Raw genomic sequence first — 23916 nt, forward strand, 5'->3', positions numbered from 1 at the left:
AAAACCTATTGTTTTTATAACACAAACGACAGATAGTGAGGCTGGCCAGGTGCTTCTCGGCTGGGAGGCTCTACAGAAGGTGGAGTGGGTCTTCATCCTGAGAGTGGGCAGGTCGGTGAGGGCAGCTTGTGCCCCACAGGGGCTGCTCAGACCCTCAGCAGGGCCCGGTGGGAACAGCCATTTATGTCCATCAGAAAGGAAGAGGTTGTGAAGCACCGGTCTTACCAAGGAGCAGCACATAGAACGAGCTAGCCGCAGGAGCTTCCTAACGATGAGAACTGCCTGCAGGGCCAAGGCTGCCCCATGCTGCAAGTAGCTCCCATCTAGGCCTTAGGAGGAGATTCAGGCCCCAAAGGTGCTGCAGGGAGGATAGAGTTTTGTAAGCAGCAAGTCGGGTACTTAGAAATGGGTTCAAACCCTGGCTCCAGCATTCACTGCTTTTGGGGCTGGGGCCATGGCAGGGCTTTTGGGGGTCCAGAAGGACAGAGGATGGGGTGCGCTGGGAGGCAGCTCCTGCCCACTGGCTGACCGGCTCCTCTCTTCCACTTCCCAGCCGGCCCGACACGGCCTTCGTCTGGTTCCTCAACCCTCTCAAGTCCATCAAGTACCTCATCTGCACCCGGTACAAGTGGCTCATCATCAAGATCGTGCTGGCGCTGTTGGGGCTGCTCATGTTGGGGCTCTTCCTCTACAGCCTCCCTGGCTACATGGTCAAAAAGCTCCTTGGGGCATGAAGGCCACCAGCTCCTGCCAGCCGCTCCCCAGCCCTGCCGCATTTCCTTTCAGTGGCTTGGACTCTTTCCCATCTCCCCTGGGGAGCCTGAGGAGCCCAGCGTCCACTCTTCATTCCTTGGGCCGAGCCTGCCTCCTGCTTGCGGGGCCACCTGTCCTCACTGCCCCAGGCTGCGGCTTGCCCAGTCCTGCCCCTCTGACCCCTGCCTGTGGGCTGGGGAGCCTTGGATGGGGTGGGGACCTGGAATGGGTCTCTCTTGCCCCACCTGGCTGAGGCACCACCCTTCTTCAGGCCCAGGCTCCAGAGGAAGACTCCTGAAACCCTCCCCAGGTCTTCCAAGTACAGGATTGAAGCTTTAGTGAAATTAACCAAGGACCATGGGTCAGTGCCCAGGGCTTTAAAAAGAATGAACGAGCAAAAGGTATCCCCGCCGTGACCCCTGCAGATAGCACCGGTCTTTGATCCGCAGCAGGGGCCAGACCCTGCCCACAAGTCCCGGCGCGGCTGCTTCTGCCACTGCTGGGCTCTCGGGCTCCACTTGGCTCCTCTCACTTCCCAGGGGGTCGCCTGTCCTGCCTGTGGGTTTCCATGGCTTCCCAGAGCTCCCTCTGCCCCAGCCAGCGCCTCCAGGCCCAGCTGAGGAGCTGTGAGAAGCAGCAGAGGGGACTCCCCATCCTGGGCACACCCTGTCCTCCCACCCCTGCCCCCCTTGCCCTTCCAGCCCTTTCAGCTGCAGCTGGGAGCTGGCCCGTCAAGTGCTGCCCCTGTCTGTGTCTGGGTTTCTGTTGGCTGTTTTTCTTTTCTTGAGTGGTGATTTTTCTCGAAATAAAAGAAGTCAAGCACTGAGCTGACAGGTCTGCACTGGTCAAGCTGAGAGGAGAAGCCGCAGGTGCGGGGCAGAGGCAGCAGTTCTCTAGGCTGGCGGATTCAGTACCAGCAGGGCTCCCATGGCCTTTCCCCTTCAAGTGGCCTCTGGTGGCCCAGGGTTCAAGGCAGGCCTCAGGCACAGGGCTGCCCACCCAGGCTGCCCACAGGAGGAGTCTTACACCATAGCCCAAAGGGCACACCAGCCTGGGCCCAGGGGCCCCCAAAGCACCGAAAGAATCCTTCAGGTCTGGGGCCAGTCTGAAGGCTTAAGACCCCACAAGGGCCCAAAAGCTCTAGCCTCCACCCACAGAAACCAGTTCCCCTGAAAGCAAGAAAGGAGCCCCATGCCACTGGCCTCGGCCTCTGGCTCACACCACTATCTGAGCCTGGGGCAAAGTCCCCTCATGACACAGAGGTTGGGGCAAAGTCCCCTCATGACACAGAGGTAGGGGCAAGGGCTTGGTCTTGCTAGACCTGACCTCTTTAAAGAGATTCAGCCACAACTTTTAAAAGGCTTTAATCATAATGCAGGACACAGGTGACCCCTCTGGCTCCTTATTTCGACAGGCTATAAAGACAGCCCTGGAAAATCCAGAGAGCGGGCCCAGGTGCAGCCCAGTGGGTGATATGAGCTGGCTCCGGCACAGACACCAGCATCAGGCCAGCCCTAACACATCAGCCTTTGGAGGTCCAGCTCTATTTTGTGGGTACCCGCAACACCTGAGTGGGAGGAACTTGCAGTTCAGAGTTGATCTGGAAAAGAAAGGGTGAAAGTCATTACATTTTTCCCAGGGCCCTCCTTCTTTGCCACCCTTGCGAGCCACGTGGCTCTCCCATGGGCCTCCAAAGCCCTGCACACATCTCCTCTCCAAAGCTGAGAGATGCTGAACACCCACAGACTGCCTCCCTGCAGGAGACACGCCTGAGCCTTCTTGCTCAGCTTCTGCTCCAGCTGTGACCTCTGGTAGCGTTCTTCATCTCCCGCCCATCCATTCTCCGAAGTCTTCCCCTCTCCTCTCTCCACGCACCCATGCCATCCCCAATCTAGCCTGCCCCACCTCTTCCTCCCCCAGCCTCTTGTATACAGTAGCATCTGTGGAAGCAGGAACCATACCGTCCAGAATGTCTGGGTCCTGTCACAGGCCAAGGGTCATTATGAGGCCAAGGTTCACTACAACATCCCACTTACAGCTGTGGCCTGGGACCTGGGACTGTGCTGGGGCCACGCAGCCCCTGTGGCTGGACTTGGAGCTGGCCTCAGTCACCTCACACGTGTGCAACTAACAGCTGTGTCACGACCTTCCTGGCCTACAGCCCCAGCTATAGGTGCCCACACCCACAGAGCAGGAAATGTCAGCAATGGACTTTTTCCTTCCTCCTCTTGCCAGGCCATGGGGAAGTTGTCCACAACTATTGCAGGGTTGGGCACAGATGGGGGCCAGGGAATATCTGCCCCAGCAGAGCCTCCTCCCCCATGCGAGGATGACCCTCCAGTCATATCCCAGGCAGGGAACTGGGGCTGGTGGGTGGAAAGAGCCCAGGCTCTGGACGAGTTGCAAACTCTCCAAGTTGTGATTGTCCTTTTTGTGAAATGAGGAGCATCGTTTCCGCCCTGTCCACCTCACACGGCGGGTGTGAGGATGGAAGAAGAGAGCACAGCTGGAGGCTCTGTAGCTGGGGAGCTGCTCCTGGCTGTGGCACTGCTTCACACAGAGCAGTCCCAGCTGGCCACTGGCACCAGAAACCACAGTATCAAAGAGACACTGTCACATCTGAGCTGTCCTGGAGGAGACTTCAGGCAAGATCTACTCCTTTGGCCAGTAGTTGTCTCAAGGTGCCACTGCTGATTTTTTACATCATATCACAAAGCTCCCTTGCCTCTGGCGGGGAGGGGACTCCTCATTCCCTAATCCCAGCTCCAGTGCCCCTGCCCCATGCGTGTCTCCTGCTGCCCCTCCTTGGAAGGCCCTGCCGCCCACCTTGGAGTTCAGATACTGCTGCAGTAGCGCCTGCAGCTCTGTGTTCTGCTGCTCCAGAGAACTGTTTTCCAGCAGCAGCTTGGCCCTCTGGGTCAGGACAAGGCTTTGGACAGAAAAATCCATTAGAGGCTCACTGAATCCTCCATCCTCTGCCAAGTAAGGGCCAGGGTCTTGGTGGTTCTGCTTTGGCTACAGGTGGAGGGAGACTCCAGAAGCTACACTCTTCACCCAGCCGCCAGGTGAGCCAGGTTAGCAGGAACAGAACAGGCAGGCCAGGGCCCAAGAGCCAACCGCCCCACATGATCCACCCACACAGGAGATGCCAAGGGCAGCTCTTCCCTCCCAGGTTCAGTGGGACAGGGAGGCAGCAAACGCGGCTGCTCCCAACAACCGTTCCTCACCTGCCCGCCAGCACCCTCCTGCTCCATGACATGCACACTTACTGGTACTTCTCCAAGGCTGTGTAGAGGGCGTCCCAGAGGTTCTGCTTGGAGGAAGGGATCACCGTGGTCAGGGCCTGCCAGTACTCCGAGTCCTTGGAGTTGTCACGCACATTCTTCTGCACCCTCAGCGGGGCCCGCGAGTCCCTGAAGGCCAAGAGCACAGTGATTGTCATGTCCATTGGGTACTACCCAGGCTCCCAAGCAGTGCCAGTCACAGGCCTACTGCTTTCCCACCTGTCACCTTCCCACTCAACAGTCCAAGTTTATTAGACGGTGGCAGGTTCTCAGAAAGGACGCATGCTTATTGTCAACGTTCCTGCCTCGGTACCACCGGTACCTTCGTGAGGGCATAATCAGTGCTTCATCCACCCCTCTCTCTCCCAATCAGTTTACCTCACTGGCTTTACAGCTCATCACTGTGCCCATCTCTTGCACCAGCACATCCAAAACAGCACTTGAATTCAGTCATGTCCTCTCCATCCCCTCATGACAGCCTTAATCTGGGGGATCCTCACCTCCCACCTGGACAAACCTCCTGATGCTTTCCCTGTATCCAGCTTCGCCCCTTCCCTGATGCCACAATGATCTCTCTAAAACGCAAGGCTAATCATGGCTCTTCGGCTGCTTCAAATCCTTTTCTGGCTCCCACCCACCAACGGGTAAAGACAAAGATCTTGGGCACACTGGGCAAGGCTCTCCAAGACCTGGCTAGCTCCCCACCCACCAGTGCCACCTCCCAGGCCCTTGACACTCCAGCCAGACCTCCTGTGATGATTCTTGAACAGACCAGACCTTCTCCATGCTGCCATTTCCTGAAATGCCCTTACCTCCATTTTATCTGCCTAGGAACACCCAGTTCCAGTGCCATTTCCTCCCAAAACCCTCTCTGACATGCCAAATGGAAATGGCCACTTCCTCCTCTGAACAACGGTGCACCTTGAATGTGCTTTGACCATTGCTCTGATCACAAGGCAGTGCCCCCACAGTGCTTACACCTGGCAGCCTTCAGTGCATGTCTGCTGAATGAATGATGAGTGAAAAAAGCACAGATCACCACTACGCCCTATTGCTTTCCTGACTCTGTCCAGCGATTGATTGCCCCAGCCCGCCTTCAGATACCCTGTCCTTAGTCCCCGCATCTTGCCCAGCGGACTCTTCTCCACTCACTGGCTCTGCCTGGCTCCCCAGCCCATCCAGCTCCCCTGGTTCTGGTCTCAGGCAAGCCTTCCAGCCCCGCAACCCACCTAGGCTTCTTCAGACCCATGACGAAGGCCTCCAGAATCTTGAGGACATCATTGGGGTGGATGACCCAGGGGGAGGGTGGGGTCTCCTCCTCTTCCTCCTTCTCCCCTTCCACCAGGCTTTCTTCCTTCTCTCCCTCCATCTCCGTCTGCTCTGCCAGCTCCAATTCTGACCTCGTGCTTGTCTCCTCCATGCTCGCCTTCTCCACGCTCGCCTGACTGCAGGGCTTGATCTGGAGAAAGATGCACGGACAACTGTGGGCTGGGGACACACGAGCATGAGCATGGAGAGAGAGGCAGGAAGAAGAAAAACCAGAAAAGTTTACAGAAAGTGACAGAAAGCTTGCCCAGGGAGACATTTACACAGGGACAGAAACAGGAGAAAGAGTGGGAAGAAGGGGGATGGGATGGGGAGAGGCACTAGGAGGCTACGAGACAATGGAAAGGTTCTGTTTCTAAATCCGGGCTCCCAGGTGCTCACCTTATTGACATTCATAAAGCTTACATGTTAGAAATCTTCTTTTGAATCATAATACAGATTAAATTTTTGCTTTAATTGTTAAATTTAAAAGGTCTTCCTCCTACTCCTATCTTGCAGTTCATGCAATTGACCTCCCACAGGCAAACGAATGCTATCAAGTTTCCTATGGTTCCTTCCAAGGAAATAGTATGTCTATATAATGTCTATATATAAATACATGCGCATACCTTTCCATATATACTCCTCCTTCTCATTTTGACATCAATGATACTATACAACAAATGGAGTTCTGTAGTTTGCTTTTACACTTACCAATAAACCTTAGATATCTTTTCATGTGAATACATAAAGAACTTTGGTTTTTTCCCACAGTTTTATAGTACCCCATCGTGTAGACATACCATATATTATTAAATAGATTCCTCAACAATGGACATATAGGTTGTTTCGAATCTTCTGCCATTTCAAACAATGTACAGTGAATCAGCTACAATAAATACACCATTTCAACTGTAATGAGATATATTTAGAGAATAAAATCCTCGAAGAAGAATTTCAGAGGCCAAGGTGGGCAGATCATTTGAGGTCAGGAGTTCGAGAGCAGCCTGGCCAACATGGTGAAACCACATCTCTACTAAAAATACAAAAATTAGCCGGGCATGGTGGCAGGTGCCTGTAATCAATCCCAGCTACTCAGGAGGCTGAGGCAAGAGAATGGCTTGAACCTGGGAGGTGGAGGTTGTAGTGAGCCGAGATCATGCCACTGCACTCCAGCCTGAGCAACAGAGTGAGACTCTGTCTCAAAAAAAAGAAGAAGAATTTCAGAGTAAAATGTATATAGTTTTGTAATTGATACTGCCAAAATGTCCTCAATGGAGGTTACAATTTATACTCCTACCAGTAACTTATGAGTGTGCCTGTTTTCTACACCTCAGTCATCGCTATGTTATACTTGCTGTGTTATCAAGCTTTTTTTTTTTTTTTTTTTTGCCAACATAACAGGTTGGCAAAATGGAAATCAGGCATTTTAATTTGCATTTCTCTTATTACAAGGAAGGCTGATTATCTTTTCATATGTTTAAGAGTTACCTGTATTGCCTCTTCTAGGAGTTGTTCATTCATATTTGTTATCTGTTCCTTTTGTTGGTCTTTTTCTTATTGATTTCTGAGAGCTCTTTATATATTAAGGAAATGCCTTAACTATGAGTTGAAAATATTTCTCTGCAGCTTGTCATTCATCTCTTAACTTTGCTTATCATGATTTTTGCACTACAGAATTGTTTTTAAATTCTGTAGTCAAATATAGCTTTTATTCCCTTTACGGCTTTGTAGTTTTGTCCATTCTGCCAACTCTTTTTTTCTTTTCTCTTTTTTTTCCCTTAGAGACAGTGTCTCACACTGTGTCACCCAGGCTGAAATGCAGTGGTGCAATCATGGCTCACTGCAGCCTCAACCTTCTGGGCTAAATTGAGCCTCCCAAGTAGCTGGAACTATAGGCATGAGCCACTGTGCCTAGCCCAGCCAACTCTTTTTAGAGGCATGTCAGGCTACTCAGCTTTGGGCTAGCAGTACTAAAAACATTTTTCATTCACACTTTTCATTTCTAAATTAAAATGTTATATGACTTTTAATATGGCAACTTCTTTAAAATAGGTAATATTTGATTCACCTTCTGAAATCAATTACAATCAAGATATGTAGGACAAATGGGCCCTGCCTTGCGGGAAAGTATTAAGGATCACAATATTCAGAACCTGGTGGGCTCTGGTCTCACAGTGGCTGAGACCTGGTTTTGAGGGAGGGTGCAGGAAAAGATTCCTTGGGCCTCGGTATAAGAACAGCATCTCACCCCCAAGCCATTCTTCCCTTTACAAAGAGACAAATTGATAAACAATAAGGGAAATGCTAAGTTAGCTATACCTGACATAAAAGCCCCGCTATTTCTCCAGAAGTGCTACTCAAAGACAGCACTGTGCTCTGAGGGCTTCAGGAGAACTGAAAATGCAGGGACATGGATGAAGCTGGAAACCATCATTCCCAGCAAACGATCACAAGATCAGAAAACCAAACACCGCATGTTCTCACTCATAAATGGGAGTTGAACAATGAGAACACATGGACACAGGGAGGGAAACATCACACACCGGGGCCTGTCGGGGGGTGGGGGCTAGGGGAGGGAAAACATTAGGAGAAATACCTAATGTAGGTGATGGGTTGATGGGTGCAGCAAACCACCAGAGCACATGTATACCTATGTAACAAACCTGCATGTTCTGCACCTGTAACCCAGAACTTAAAGTATAATAAAATAAATAAATAAATAAATAAATAAGAAAGAAAGAAAATGCTTTCTTCTCTTTGCACCTTGCCTTACCTGGAGGCTGGAAGATAAACGGTGAGCTCGATATTTAAGGAAGAAGTTCACCAGTTTATACAAGTCATCCTCACTTTCAATTCCAAGGGCCTGGGGCAAAAAACAGGATGGTTGCTCAAACACCCCATCAAAGAGGCCACGGGCTTGGGCAGCTGACAGATGCTCAGCTCCTAAGAGTGGGAGGCTTGGCTTGTGGAGGGCATTCATCCAACGCTGGGAAGCGACTGTGAACTTGGGGACACACACATCAGAACACACGGAAACAATGCTCACAGAGCCAGGAACTGCTCCATATGGATCCCATGGCTGTGAGGATGCCTAGTGGGGCTGCACCAGATTTGAGTTTGGGGGTGTCAGGGAGAACCTACAACCTGAGAGGAAGATGCTAGTAGAGGAAGGTTCAGTGGTGGGAGACACTGCAGTGAGTCTGAGACCAATGTGTTGTGTGGAGGGCAGGTTAAGGGAAGAACGTGACAGGGAGCAGGGGAAGCCCCGGGAGACCCTCATCCACTGCCAGGGTTGAGGCAATGGCAGGGCCATCTGAGAACACGCCCAGCTGCAGCCCCGCCCGTGTCCTCCCAGCCCCATTGGACTCACGGAGAAGATGGCATCCAGCCTCAGCAGATAGCATTCATTCTGCTCCAGGGGCAGGAGAAGGCTCAGCAGCTTGCTCTCTATGAGGAACCCCTGGGGAGAAGGAAGAACGCATCTCCCGTCGGGGACAGGTTTCAGGAGCGAGTCCCAGGGTCTGCAGCTGCCCCGCGTAACACTCCAGGGACCATGCCACGGAGCAGACGCCCAGGGATGGGAGCCAGCAGTGGGCCCCAGCAAAGCCTTCTTGGGGTGCCCATGAACGCCCCCCTCCCCAGGGAGCAAGGCCAGAGACAAGCAAGGCCAGGGACAAAGCCCATCCTTACCACAGGCTTAGCTTTTCCCACCCAGAAGGGCACCAACCCACCTCACCCACAAGCCACTGGGCAAACTCCTGAGGCCCCCACCACAGTCCAAAGCTGACCCAGTCACAGGCTCCTGCTTCACCCATAGTCTTGTCCCCAAATATCTACAGAACACAGCAGCAGGACAGGGAGGCATGGAAAGTGGTGGGCACCCCAAACCAAAACACAGCACACATGCGGTGGAAGGGAGAGGGCGGCTGAGCAGATGCGGTGCCCGCTCTGAGCTGGGATGCCTGGGGGAGGGCTCCATGGGGAGGTGGCCTCTGCGTCCAGCTGCAGGTTCAGAGGGCAGAACCTGCCACCTGACCCCTTCAGCAGCAGCTGCCCTCAGTGGCAAGAGCCAGCCAAAGGCAACTGCCCTCACTATCCCAAAAGAATACCCATTTCAGAACCGTAATATCCAAACAAACACTGCCCATGTTTGACCACAACCCAACCTCCAGCTGAACCAGCTCAATGCAGCTTTTATTCTAAGTCTAATCATGTTTGCTAACATACAATGCAGACATCCAAATCCCAACATAGCCAGAGTCACCCCCAAAACAAGCCCCTGAGAAGGGCCATGTCAGTGTGGCCACATCACTTAGCAAGTTGGTTCATGGAGGTGAGGTGGTGCAACTTCTGTCTCAGAAGCAGCATCATTTAAAGCTGGCAGGAGCCCTCCAGCTGGCCTAAACTATGCCATGCTGGCCAACCAAGGTTAGACCCATTTTCCAGCTGGGCCAGCTCAGAGGCAAGGCCTCTATGAACCGGCCCTGAAGTCCGGGGGCCATCCTGACTCTGCTCCTCAGGGCCCAACCCTGGGCTTGGCCAGGGGAGGACTGGCCCACTCCTGACTCCAGGCTAGCACTGGCCCAGCAGAGGCCTCAGAAGCTGCACACCCCCGTGAGTCCCTCTGCTGCAGCCCCCGCCTGGCCTCACCGACTCGTCACACAGGAGCATCAGGATCCTCTTGGTAGTTTTTTCAGAAATTTGCTTTGGCAAATCCAGGTAGGACTCTGGTTCCGAGGTGGCCTCTTCTGCCTCCTCCTCTTCTGCAGATGGGTCATGGGGAGGAGAGAGAAAGAAAAAGAAGATAATTTCTGGAGCTAGTTGACTCTGAGAAACAGTCAGATGGCTTTCCTTGAGAAAATGTACCTCTTAAAAAGCCTCTGTGAGGCATTCTCACAGTCTCTTTATGATGAAAAAAGCCTATTACGTGGCGGGAAGGCGGGCTAGGGGGTCGGAATCAGAGACTACCTGGAGAACTCGGCCATTCCCAGCCAGCCTGTAATGCCCTACTTTTCCAAATTGCGTCTACCTGGAAACATCATACTCAAAATCCAGCCATGAACCAGGAAGTGGGAGGGAGAGTGTGAGCCCATTTATTCTTATTTCAGAGATGATCTAGCAAGTGGCTATATGGTTTCTAAACCTGCAACAGATTAGATAGAAGTAGCCAACTCAAAGCAGGGGCAGGTGGCTTTGCACATTCACAGATAATTTTTTTTTTTTTTTTTTGAGATGGAGTCTCACTCTGTCACCCAGGCTGGAGTGCAGTGGTGTGATCTCGGCTCACTGCAACCTTCGCCTCCTGGGTTCAAGTGATTCTCCTCCCTCAGCCTCCCAAGTAGCTGGGATTACAGACACCCGCCGCAACACCTGGCTAATTTCTGTGTTTTTCGTAGAGATGGGGTTTTGCCACGTTGGCCAAGCTGGTCTCGAACTCCTGAGCTCAAGTGATCTGCCTGCCTTGACCTCCCAAAGTGCTGAGATTACAGGCATGAGCCACGGCGCCTGGCCCAGAGAAATATTAACAGCAAGAACTGACAGCTGACAGCAAGAGCCAAAAATTTTCTTAATTAAAATTAAATTTTTAGGCCAGGCGCGGTGGCTCACGCATGTAATCCCAGCACTTTGGGAGTCCGAAGCAGGTGGATCACTTGAGGTCAGGAGTTCGAGACCACCCTGGCCAACATGGCAAAACCCCGTCTATACTAAAAATACAAAAATTAGCTGGGCATGGTGGCGCGCACCTGTAATCCCAGCTACTCAGGAGGCTGAGGCAGGAGAATCGCTTGAATCCAGGAGGCAGAAGTTGCAGTGAGCCAAGATTGCACCACTGCACTCCAGCCTGGGCAACAGAGTGAGAGTCTGCCTCAAAAAAACAAAAACCAAACAAAAAGCATAATTAAATTGTAAAAAACCAATCCCTAATAATCAAAAGTAAAACGAAACAAAAATTCCTATATGTGTATCAAGCTGGTGATATAACCACACAGAAACTATTCCAAGTGCATTTATTTTTATTTATTTGTTTATTTATTGAGACAGAGTCTCACTCAGTCACCCAGGCTGCAGTGCAGTGGCATAATCTCGGCTCACTGCAACCTCCACCTCCCGGGTTCAAGTGATTCTCCTGCCTCAGCCTCCTGAGTAGCTGGAATTACAGCCGCGTGCCACCATGCCCGGCTAATTTTTGTATTTGTAGTAGAGACAGGGTTTCACCATGTTGGTCAGGCTGGTCTCGAACTCCTGACCTCATGATCCGCCCATCTCGGCCTCCCAAAGTGCAGGGATGACAGGCGTGAGCCACCGCACCTGGCCTATTTTTATTTTTTTTAATTTTTATTATTTTTTATTTTTTTGAGAAAGAGGCTCACTCTGTTGCTCATCCTGGAGTGCAGTGGTGCAATCTTGGCTCACTACAACCTCCACCTCCCGGGTTCAAGCGATTCTCCTGCCTCAGCCTCCCGAGTAGCTGGGATTACAGGCGCACGCCATGACCGGCTAATTTTTTGTATTTTTAGTAGAGACAGGGTTTCGCCATGTTGGCCAGGCTGGTCTCGAATTCCTGACCTAAGGTGATCTGCCCCCCTTGGCCTCCCAAAGTGCTGGGATTACAGGGGTAAGCCATTGCACCTGGCTCCAGGTGACTTTAAAATATAGCAATCTGTCTGTACATCCCTGGAGGGACACATTTTAAGAATAAAAGGAACCATAAAACAGTGTAAACTGTCTTTAGTAATCATTTGTTGGTGGCAGGGCTGATATTTTCCTCTGAGGCGGTTCTGTGGTGCTGTGGGGAAGGCATGTGATTCATTATTTTGAAGTCACTGAGCACTAATATTTTCAAGTTGGAAGAAAGGGGATACACTTTGATGCTGTTAAATAAAAATCCTGGCATCCTGTTGATGAGGAGGTATTAGGATGAACTCATGATTTATTTTATTACCAAAAAAAAGAAATCCTATACTCTCAGCTCTGTCCACTGAAAAGGCCTAGAAACAATGGCCAATCCAAAACAATAAGCACCCAGCGCCCACAGCGTGGTTTCTAAATACCATTCCCTGGGCAGGCATGGTGACGCAAGCCTGTAATCCCAGCACTCTGGGAAGGAATCGCTTGAGCCCAGGAGTTGAGACCAGCCTGGGCAGCATGGCAAATCCCTGTCTCTACAAAAAAATACAAAAATTAGCTGGGCATTGTGGCACGAGTCTTTGGTCCCAGCTACTCGGGAGGCAGAGGTGGGAGGATTGCTGAAGCCTTGGAGGCAGAGGTTGCAGTGAGCCGAGATCCCACCACTGCCCTCCAGCCTGGGCGACAGAGTAAGACCATCTCAAAAAAAAAAAAAAAAAAAAAAAAAAAAAAAAAAATTCCCTATTGGAAAGGACCAGGAGATCCTTGGAGAAATGGCTGATTCCAGACAAGAGGCAGGAAAAATATAATGTGTGCCTTGAACACCTGGTCATCCTGGAAAGCCAGGACGCTGTTAAAAAAAAACTACTAGGGCTGGCCAAGCGCGGTGGCTCACACTTGTAATTCCAGCATTTTGGGAGGCTGAGGTGGGGGGATCACGAGGTCAGGAGATGGAGACCATCCTGGCCAATATGGTGAAACCCCGTCTCTACTAAAAATACACAAAATTAGCCGGGTGTGGCAGTGTGTACCTGTAGTCCCAGCTACTCGGGAGGCTGAGGCAGGGGAATTGCTTGAATCCGGGAGGCGGAGGTTGCAGTGAGCCGAGATCGTGCCACTGCAATCCAGCCTGGCAACAGAGCGAGACTGTCTCAAAAGTAAATAAATAAATAAATAAATAAATAAATAAATAAATAAATAAATACTAGGGCTGAGTCAAAAGGACCCAGAAGCCAATATGAAGATTTCCACTAGCCAAAGATGGAACAATTTGAGCCTCAATAAGGATAATTACTTTAGTAAACTAAAATACATCAAATTTGTTTAAACTCGTGCATTCATAATATTTTTTTAAAATTCATTGGTACCTTTGGAAGATGATAGAGGACCAACCCATTATTTTGAAAACTGGTAAACAGAGAAAAAATAAGCATCTATCCTGCTTTTCATATACAGACTATCTCAGGGTAGCAAACTGCTGATGAAGGGAAGATTTTCTTTTAAGAAGCATTCTGTTAAATAAAGACACAAGAACAGAATCTAACATATCACCATTTTGCAATCCCTAATACAGTTAATGGATCTTAGACAATGATTAGCAATGGTTGCTAACATCACAAAAAGAGAGACAATTTAACATTAGTTTATCCCGATGGAGGTACACTACACAATAGTGTACTTAGCAAAAATAAATTGGACCTGCATCTGATCAAGCTTCTAGAACTAACTGCCAGTTTATAATACAGGAGAGAGAGCAAAGCTATAAATTAGAGGAGACTTAAAAGCGATACCAATAATCATACTCTTCCCCCTCCTCCCTAGACTATCTCTAATGTGACTGGCTTGACCCGATGTTCTCAGGGGCCTCCTCCAGCTCTAAGGCTCTATGACAATGTTCTAGTCACCTGAACGCATAAGCATTTCTTCTACTATCTGTGTGGCGGACTTCTGGGGCTGCTGAGAAATAGGCCCAACATTGTTCAGGAACCAGAAATCAGGTGCTGCCCAGGGAAGCCCCAGATGATGGGTGTGGATGATCCTGTCCACATCAAAGGCTCTGGCTATTAGGTCCTTCGCCTCCTCTTCATTCATCAGCCAAATCTCCCGAAACTTCGCATCATCAATAAGAGCAAAATGCCTGTGAAGGAGAGTCACAGAGCATGGCCAGCTGGCCCCAGGACCTGGCCAGGGTCCCCTCAAATAGCAGCAGGGCGGGAATATGAAAAGGAGCTGTGCTAATTCCTGGGCCTGGCCCCATCCCTGGGCAGCTGATTCCCACTTACGATAAACTGGAAGCCATCCCAACACATCTCAAGAAAAGGCAGGTGACACGCAAGTGAAGGGCCAGGGGAACACACCACAAAAGGTTAACTAGTGCCTGGTCCAGCCCCAGAATAGCTGGTGACATCAAGTCCAACGAAATCACAGCCTGTACAAACTCCATCCCCGTCACCTCTATGCTAGGACAAGTGCCTTAGGACCAAGTCCTTAAGATACCTCATGGCTTTCTGTAGCTCCTTGAATTGCATCACAAGACGTTTGTAGTCCGAGGTTAGAGACTGGTTCTCCTCCTGAAACTGCTTTATTTGCTTGGCATATTTTGATCTCAGATTGTTAAGTATATCCTGCAGGCTGGTTGAAGGAGAAAAAAGTTAGTCTGCAGCTGAATAGAAGGTATGATGTATGTTCCTCTCATCCACCTGATTCAGCTCTACCACAAACCCAGGAGCAGATCTGTGGAAGAGCAGAAAACCCTCCCATATATTCCAAAACACAGATCCCATTTTGATCAACAAAAAGAAGGCAACAGGAGATCATGGGACAGTCCAAAACAAAACGCATTGAAAACAATCCAGAGCCCATTCCCACCAAGAGGCAGCCTCCTACTCAAGACTGTGGACAGAACCTACTTCACAATACATCATTTGTCAGAATGCCCATACCCATACCTAGGGCCAGCCTCACATATTTAAATAATCTATCTCAACGATTTCATTGTCATGACTTGGATGTTTAATTCAATCATGAAGCAAGGAAATTTTAAAGAAAAAAATGCATATCACAAAAGCCTATGATATATAAATCTTCCAGCCTCAAAGAGCTGATACCGTTAACAGGTCCAGTAACTCATTCATTCATTCATTTATTCACTCATTCACATATTCGTTAAACAACATGAAATGCCACTTTTGAGAAAGGATATGTTGAAAGACAAAGATGAATACAAAGATACGTTTCAATAAAAGGCACTATCAGTCTAGTCAAAAACAAAGACAAACGTTAATTACAGTACAGCGTGGAAAGTGCTATAGGAGAGTTTTATGCAGGGTGCCAGGGAAGCCCAGAGGTGAGGCATCTAACTTACCCAGGCTTGCAGGGGAGGGGATGGTCCAAAATTTCCAGAACAGCAAGAGGCAGTTAAAACCTGTCCAATAGCACTGTGAATCCAGGCATGGCACAGCTCACCATCTCACTGCTAACAGGAGCTCTGTGCATGGAAACTTGGCCCATAAAATATGCATGGCAGGCACAATTTTTAGACCCAGGCCCATACTTCAGACTTCAAACTACTACAGAGGTGTCTCTTATCAGTGCCCCATTCACACAGTAACAGAGAAGCTGAAGGCCAACATATTTTAAGTTTAGAAATTCTAAAAATATAATTTTCCCTCTCCTAAGCATTATTCTGAAATGATCAAAATGTCTCTCAAATGCAAACATTCATCATTCATATTTTCATCATCAAGAAAATGCAAAAAAGTCGTTACCTTAGTCTCTGATAGAAAGAAACAGCTAACCCATTTCCTTAACTACAGCCTTCAAGGAGGCTTTCCAAGCACAGATGTAAAAATAAGTAGTCATTCCAGGCCTCAGCCTGCCGAGTGCCTGTGATTGCAGGCGCGGGCCGCCACGCCTGACTGGTTTTCGAATTTTTTTGGTGGAGACGGGGTTTCGCTGTGTTGGCCGGGCTGGTCTCCAGCTCCTAACCACGAGTGATCCGCCAGCCTCCGCCTCCCGAGGTGCCGGGATTGCAGACGGAGTCTCGTTAACTCAGCGCTCAATGGCGACCAGGCTGGAGTGCACTGGCGTGATCTCGGCTCGCTACAACCTCCACCTCCCAGCCGCCTGCATTGGCCCCCCAAAGTGCGGAGATTGCAGCCTCTGCCCGGCTGCCACCCCGTCTGGGAAGTGAGGAGCGTGTCTGCCTGGCTGCCCATCGTCTGGGATGTGAGGAGCCCCTCTGCCTGGCTGCCCAGTCTGGAAAGTGAGGAGTGTCTCTTCCCTGCCGCCATCCCATCTAGGAAGTGAGGAGCCTCTCTGCCCGGCCGCCCATCGTCTGAGATGTGGGGAGCGCCTCTGCCCCGCCGCCCCGTCTGGGATGTGAGGAGCACCTCGGCCTGGCCGCCACCCCATCTGGGAGGTGAGGAGCGTCTCGGCCCGGCAGCTGCGTCTGAGAAGTGAGGAGCCCCTCCGCCTGGCTGCCACCCCCTCTGGGAAGTGAGGAGCGTCTCCGCCCGGCAGCCACCCCGTCTGGGAGGGAGGTGGGGGTCAGCCCCCGCCAGGCCAGCCGCCCCGTCTGGGAGGGAGGTGGGGGGGTCAGCCCCCCACCCAGCCGGCCGCCCCGTCCGGGAGGGAGGTGGGCGGGTCAGCCCCCCGCCCGGCCGGCCGCCCCGTCCGGGAGGTGAGGGGCGCCTCTGCCCGGCCGCTCCTACTGGGAAGTGAGGAGCCCCTCTGCCCGGCCAGCCGCCCCGTCCGGGAGGGAGGTGGGGGGGTCAGCCCCCCACCGGGCCAGCCGCCCCGTCCGGGAGGGAGGTGGGGGGTCAGCCCCCCGCCCAGCCAGCCGCCCCGTCCGGGAGGGAGGTGGGGGTTCAGCCCCCCACCTGGCCAGCCGCCCCGTCCGAGAGGTGAGGGGCACCTCTGCCCGGCCGCCCCTACTGGGAAGTGAGGAGCCCCTCTGCCTGGCCAGCTGCCCCGTCCGGGAGGGAGGTGGGTGGGTCAGCCCCCCGCCCGGCCGGCCGCCCCGTCCGGGAGGGAGGTGGGGGGGTCAGCCCCCTGCCCGGCCAGCCGCCCCATCTGGGAGGTGAGGGGCGCCTCTGCCCGGCCGCCCGCACTGGGAAGTGAGGAGCCCCTCTGCCCGGCCACCACCCTGTCTAGGAGGTGTACCCAACAGCTCATTGAGAAAGGGCCATGATGACAATGGCGGTTTTGTGGAATAGAAAAGGGGGCAAGGTGGGGAAAAGATTGAGAAATCGGAAGGTTGCTGTGTCTGTGTAGAAATAAGTAGATATGGGAGACTTTTCATTTTGTTCTGTACTAAGAAAAATTCTTCTGCCTTGGGATCCTGTTGATCTATGACCTTACCCACAACCCTGTGCTCTCTGAAACATGTGCTGTGTCCACTCAGGGTTAAATGGATTAAGGGCAGTGCAAGATGTGCTTTGTTAAACAGGTGCTTGAAGGCAGCATGCTCGTTAAGAGTCATCACCACTCCCTAATCTCAAGTACCCAGGGACACAAACATTCTGCCTAGGAAAACCAGAGACCTTTGTTCACTTGTTTGTCTGCTGACCTTCCCTCCACTACTGTCCTATGACCCTGCCAAATCCCCCTCTGCGAGAAACACCCAAGAATGATCAATAAAAATAAAATAAAATTTAAAAAAATAAAAAAATAAAAAAATAAAAATAAAAATAAGTAGTCATTCCAAAGTGTTTTTTTCCAATGTCATGCAGTAAAGGAGTTCCTATGTGTCATCTAATTACCGCAGCTAACAAAACAAACTCCAGGTGCATACTGAAGGTCTGGGCAAGATAGCAGGCAAGGAAGTGAACAGGGAAGAATGGCTGCAAGAGGAAGCTCAACAAAAAAAGTCCAGAGTCCTTAGTGCCTGGAAGCTAGAGATGCAGGGGAGTGAGGCTGGAGAACTGGAAACAGGGAGCAGAGGCAAGTCTGGTTTCAGAAACTGTGCCCTGGAAATGACAGGGCCTCTCCAAGCTGAACTGTTACATTGGCAGTTCCAGGTAAATGAAAGGTGAGCTCAGGATTGGGGATATGAGGTTGGCAGTCATCAACAAAAAGGGGATATTCAAAACCATGAGACTGAGGTATGTGACAGATGAAATAAAAATTAAAAGCAATGGTAAGGCCTGGGTTTTCTAGATTGTCTTATCTAGATACTCAAGACATATCAAGCAAGGAAAAGCAGAACCACCAAAGGAAACAAATACATTAAGAAAGAAGAGCAAATATTTTAGGGTCATCTAAACCAAAGAAGAAAATCCAGTATCCAATCATAATAGATGAGGCCTGAGGAGAAGCCACTGCACTTGGCTAGAAGGGCATCATCAGTATCCTACTGTGGGAAGTTTTTGTCCAATTCTGGGGTCATAGGTTGCTACGACTTGAATGTAACTCCTCCAAAATTCAGTGTTGTCAATGTGATAATATTAAGAGGCAGGACCTTTAAGAGGTAATGAGGCCATGAGGACTCCTCCATCATGAATGGGATTATGGGATTAAGGCCTTTATAAAAGAGGCCTCCCAAAGCCTTAGGCCAACTTGCTCTCCCGCTCTTCTGCTGTGTGAGGACACAGCATCCCTCCCCTCTGAAAGATGCAGCCCTCACTAGAAACTGAACCTGCCAGCCTTGATCTTGGCCTTCCCAGACTCCAGAACTGTGAGAAATAAACTTTTGTCTTTGTAAATTATCCAGTCTCAGGTAGTCTGTTAGAGCAGCACAAACAGATATGTCAAATTATGAAATGTTGGGTGGTGGTGAGCAGGAAAGGAAAATGGCAATGAAAGCAAGAGACGAAAAGATGGTGCTTAGAAACAGCAGGGTCCGTTGAAGGGTTTTTCAGGCTGAGGGAAAGCTGTCTGAGTTTGAAATAAGAGGGAAGATTCCACTCATCTCTCAGCCACACGCATCAAACCCAAGCTCTGCCTCAAGCGCCTCCTCCCGCCTCCTACCTTACCCATTCTCTTCACCCACTGTGTGACTTTCTGAATCCTACCTCCTTGCCTTCAGACCAGCCATTCTCAGCTGCCAGCACTGTCCACCTGGAGTCTCCTCTTAACTGCTTTTTGCCAATTCATGTCCCCACCCCCTCCAGTATTTCACTTCTTTGGGAAGCTTTCCCAGGTGCCTCCTCACTGTATTGATGTGTGCCTTTCTTGGATGTTCCGCTATCTAGTACAGTGCATATATAGTGGGAATTTTTTCATAAATATTGTCCCCTGACTATTCTTGTTTCTCAGATAATCAGGCTTAAGATGCCATCCCATTTATTCAGTATCATTTTCTGTAATAAGTAACTACCAAAAGGTCAACTGATGTTCCTCTATACATTCAACATGTGTCCAAAATGTATGTATTACCAACCTACAAGTGGAAGAATGCCTAAATAATAATAGGCTATTTGGGATTTGGAGGGAAATCCCCAATCTTGTCTCCTTTCACAAGCAAGAAGTCTTATTTCACTCTGGTCCTCAGAGCCTAGCACAATGGTCTGAAACTTAGAATGCAATTCTTAAAGGAAGAAAGGCAGGAAGGATAGGAGTAAGGAGATGAGGAAGAAGGGAAGGATGTATGAGAAATTTCAAGCAATAGGTACCTTTCAATGAGCCACGGTATCTCCACAAAAGCAAACTGGCACATGTCATGAGTACTTAGGTTGGTATTATTTGCAAGAGGAAAAGGTTGGAAGCAATCTACATGTCCATCATTAGAGACTGGTCAAATAAATCATAGTGCATCTATGCAGTGGGTAGTAAGCAGCTTAAGAAACTGTGAAAGCTCTCTATGAACTGGGATGGAAAGGTCTTCAAGATATACAGGAGTGTGTACAGACTGCCATCATTTGTGTAAAAGCAGATGGGGGATGAGAATATTTGTGTGGGCTTGTATATGCCTAATGAAATTCTGGAAGAGACAAACAAATAATGGTTACAGAGGTAGGAAAGAGGAGCAAGACAAATGGGGACGGAAGATCTTTTGCTATGTACTCTTTTCTTGGGGAGAGATTGAATGTATTAACTTTTCCAAAAAACTATTTTAATAAGTGTTGGTTATATTTTTAATGGTTTCTACCCCTTCAATAGAAAAAAGTACATATCCATCCCTATTCTCAGCACAGAAGGCCCAGAAGAAAGACGCTCTGCATGCTAGCTTACCGATTGATCTTCCTCTTCTGCTGGGATTTAATTACTGTGTTTTCTTCATCTCTCTTCTTCAGCACTTGCAAGTTGTACTCTAATTTCTCTTGGTTTAGCTGATAAATTGCTTTCCTCTGCTGAAGCTGCTGCTCAAGAATCTAAAGTTAAAAAAACTACATATATATATATATATACACACACACACACACACACAAACACACTAACTCTACACCTGCATCCTTAGTATTATATACACTAGAGTATTTAAAATGTCTTTTGGGGAACATGCTTTATATAGGTAAATATTTACATAGACATATAATCCTGTTTATGTCTGTTTATTTACCTAGCTATGCATATCCATATTCAGATGTATTCATCTTTGTACCTATATTCATAAAGAATAAAGAGGTAAAAGTATTGGTAGAAATTTATACTGGAAGTAATATAAAAAGAAACTTTCCTACATTTATAAACTTATCTGCTCTGTGAATTATATCTAAAATTGTATGCAAATAAAGGTATGCTCTGAAATACAAATATATATATATATATGTGTGTGTGTGTGTATATATATATATATTCACACAATAGTTGGCCCTAGCTTATGGGCCTCTGATAAATTGTTCAAGTCATGCCAGAGGAACCTTAGGGACAAGTTCCTCAGCCTGCATTTTTAGAAAATGTATCATGAGAGTCAAGTTAAAGGCCAACCAGATAAAATACAAGTCAATGAACTATAAGCTAAAATCTGTGTACCTAAAGCCTAAGAGAGATCACACAGCTTTCAAGTCCAACTAACTCTGCTAACTTCCGCCAGACCCTTTAGAGATATGAGTAGCCCCTCTAAAAACACCATAGAAATAAATATGGCCACAAAAACTTGAAATTTCCCCCACTTTGACCTTCCAGGGTAGAAGTGTTAGTGTTTAGCAACCCAGGCTCATTTAAAAGGAAGACAGACACAGTCATCCTTACTTTTTGGATTTCCATTAGCTGTATTCATTCATTCAGCAATTATTTATTGTGTGCCTAATCTATGTCAGATACTTTTCGAGGTGCTGTTGGGAAAACACTAGTGAGAAAGGCGTAGTTCTGACCTGTCTAGAACAGAGGCAGATAAACAAACACTAGTGATAAGAAGCAAGATAGAGGGAAGGCCAGACCGTTATGGGACCAATGAGAGGAGCACTGTCCTTGGTCTTGAGGGACCAGGGAAGGGATCCCTGGAAGACGGCGTGTCTAGCTGAGACCTAGAGAATGTGCTGGAGTTACGCAGGTGCCACCTGAAGGGAGAGCGCTCTAGAGAGAGGAAATAGCATATATGAGGCAAGGGGGGTGGGTGCTTTGGGAAAACCACAGGAAGTTTTAGATGTGAGGCACGAGGCAAGGAATGGTCAGAAATGAGGCTGACAGAGCAGCAGAGCCTTCCCAAGCTAGGAATTTAAAGCATTATCCTGAAGTCAATGGAGGGTCACTGAAAATGTTAGGCAGGGAAGGAAAATGGTTGGTCCAGTCACTGTAGAAAGCTCACCCTGACAGGTTGTGAAAAAAAGATCAGAGAGGCAAGGCTGGAGGCTGGCATGCTCCTGCTTCTCCCGAGTGAAATGCAGGAATGGGGAAGGCAATCAAGTGGAATCAGAAACTCAATAAAACTGCCACGTGTGTGCTGTCTCCAGCCTCCATCCCATCTCCCTCTGCTGGACTACAGACTCTGGCCCAGGAATAGACAGAGGAAGTGATTCCAAGTGGCCATCACAGCCTACTCTGGGTCATACTCGAGGAGGACCCCTGGCTAGGAGGTGACGCTTCACTGGGTCAGGAAGCACATCTTTTCCATGTTTGCTGTGGAATCCGGCGATCCCCACCCACATTGCCACAGGAGGAATTAGTCAAGGATATTCTACGTCACCATGGCAGAGATTCTTTCATCTCCATTATGAGATGAGTATTTGAATGTCTCCTTCAGAACAGAAGCCTGTAATATCTTTTAACAGATGGTAAATGAAGAACCATATGAGTCCCCGAGATCATAACTAATCCTACCTCTCAATTTCCCTACTTACTTATTTTTTATTTACTTTTTCTAGTTATACATTTTTCTTTGTAAAAACTTTTCCTGAGTGCAAAAGCAATATTTGCTCATTGTAGAAAATTTGGAAAGTACAGCAAATGAAAAAGAAGACATAGGAGAAAGAAGCTGCAAGGCTACTCATAATTCCACCCCCAAAGGCAACTTCTGTTAATGTTGGCGTGTTTCCCTCCAGTGTCCTTTACATAGTTGGAATCAAACTGTGTCTACAATTTTATATCCTACTTTCTTCCCTCAATATTACAACAATTTTCCATGTTAATAAAGTTTTATTAACATCATTTTAATGGTACAGAATCCTTTTTTTTTTTTTTTTTTTTTTGAGATAGAGTCTTGCTCGCCCAGGCTGGAGTGTGGTGGCATGATCTCAGCTCACTGCAACCTCCACTTCCCGGGTTCAAATGATTCTCCTGCCTCAGCCTCCCAAATAGCTGGGATTACAGGTGTGTGCCACCGCCATGCCCAGCTAATTTTTGTATTTTTAGTAGAGATGGGGTTTCACCATGTTGGCCAGGCTTGTCTCAAACTCCCGACCTCAGGTGATCTGCCCGCCTTGACTTCCCAAAGTGCTGGGATTACAGGCTAGAATACTTTTATATACTATGCCGTTTCATCATATATGAAATATTTAATATGTTTACCATGTCATAATAATTTACCATTTCCCTACAGTCGTGTGTGTGTGTGTATATATATATAGTTATATATACTTTTAATAATTTTCTCTTCTATAAAATAATGCTGGGACAAATTATATATACAACTCTTAGGGAAATTTATTTCCTTATGGTAGATTCGTAGAAGTGAAATGACTAAGTCAAAAGTTCTCAATAAATTGCTTTCCAAAGAGCAATCTATGGTTTATGCTCCCACTGGCCATGGGTGCAAGTGCCCACCTCACCCCATCCTGTCAGCACTGAGCATCGTGCCGGGCAGACCCTGCAGCTCCAAGTGCAGGCCTGGCCCTTGTGGAGGGAACCTGGGGCAGGGCAGGGAGCTGCCAGAAGCTTCAACTACAACTACAAAGGACCCTTTCTGAGCCTGTTTAAAATTTAATTTTGAAATGTCTGAGTTGAACAGTATCCCAAAGGACCTATGGATGATGCTAACAGCACAGCCTCATTTCAATGGCAGTTATCTGGGTGGTCCCAGGCTGAGTTGCTTTGGGCCCTGTCCCCTTCTAGGGATGGCCCTGAGTGTCTCCCAGGAAAGGGATTCTCAGAAGCTCTTCTTGCAAAGTTGCAATGATTTATGCCTCCATTCCTCAAATGAAACCAGCTCTGCCACTTCAAATGTTACCAACCTTGGTCATCGTGAGTGGGTCAGGAATCAGAACACAAACCAAACACACGTGGACTGAACATAAGGGAAGCCATTGGTCTATGAGGCAGCTCGGCACAAAAGTCCAATAGAAAAGCTCCATATGGGATGTAACCATCTGAGAACGTATGAGCACTCACAGAGAAGGAGGGTCTTCGGAACTGCTCTCCATTTGGGATGACAATGAATGGCTGTTCTGTCTTCCCGGGAACTGACCCATGCGGGGGCCCTGAGACCCAGAGTGCCTGAATGTCTACTCCGATGATTTCCAGGAAACCCTCCTTCTTCTCATGGCCTTGCAATAATCCCCTATCCCTAAGACAGCATTTCCCAGACTTATCTGGCCATAGGATTGTTTTTATATTTACAATACAACAA

General features: G+C 48.9%; 2 protein-coding genes across 5 annotated transcripts in view; one reads left to right on the forward strand and one right to left on the reverse strand.

The window, feature by feature from the left end:
- Nucleotides 1-1579, forward strand: part of OTOF (otoferlin) — a 101563-nt gene extending 99984 nt beyond the window's left edge. For 2 of the 3 annotated variants that reach the window (XM_019020612.4, XM_055377603.2), the window contains exon 46: nt 554-1579. In XM_019020612.4, the coding sequence (XP_018876157.3) occupies nt 554-734 (181 nt within the window). In that variant the 3' untranslated portion in view covers nt 735-1579. The remainder of the gene's footprint in view (nt 1-553) is intronic. The other variant, XM_055377604.2, reaches the window with a different exon arrangement.
- A 522-nt stretch (nt 1580-2101) lies between these two features.
- The window catches only part of DRC1 (dynein regulatory complex subunit 1), a 57179-nt gene continuing 35364 nt past the window's right edge, over nt 2102-23916 (reverse strand). Inside the window, exons 8-17 of one of the 2 annotated variants that reach the window (XM_019020619.4) lie at nt 20145-20284; nt 14469-14603; nt 13877-14109; nt 9996-10108; nt 8716-8805; nt 8119-8208; nt 5267-5496; nt 4023-4166; nt 3580-3682; nt 2102-2353 (exon numbers count right to left, since the gene is read on the reverse strand). In XM_019020619.4, the coding sequence (XP_018876164.1) occupies nt 2297-2353; nt 3580-3682; nt 4023-4166; nt 5267-5496; nt 8119-8208; nt 8716-8805; nt 9996-10108; nt 13877-14109; nt 14469-14603; nt 20145-20284 (1335 nt within the window). In that variant the 3' untranslated portion in view covers nt 2102-2296. The remainder of the gene's footprint in view (nt 2354-3579; nt 3683-4022; nt 4167-5266; nt 5497-8118; nt 8209-8715; nt 8806-9995; nt 10109-13876; nt 14110-14468; nt 14604-20144; nt 20285-23916) is intronic. The other variant, XM_019020621.4, reaches the window with a different exon arrangement.

The sequence above is a fragment of the Gorilla gorilla genome, chromosome 12 (assembly GCF_029281585.2).
Source record: "Gorilla gorilla gorilla isolate KB3781 chromosome 12, NHGRI_mGorGor1-v2.1_pri, whole genome shotgun sequence".
In the NCBI taxonomy this organism is placed as follows: Eukaryota; Metazoa; Chordata; class Mammalia; order Primates; family Hominidae; genus Gorilla; species Gorilla gorilla.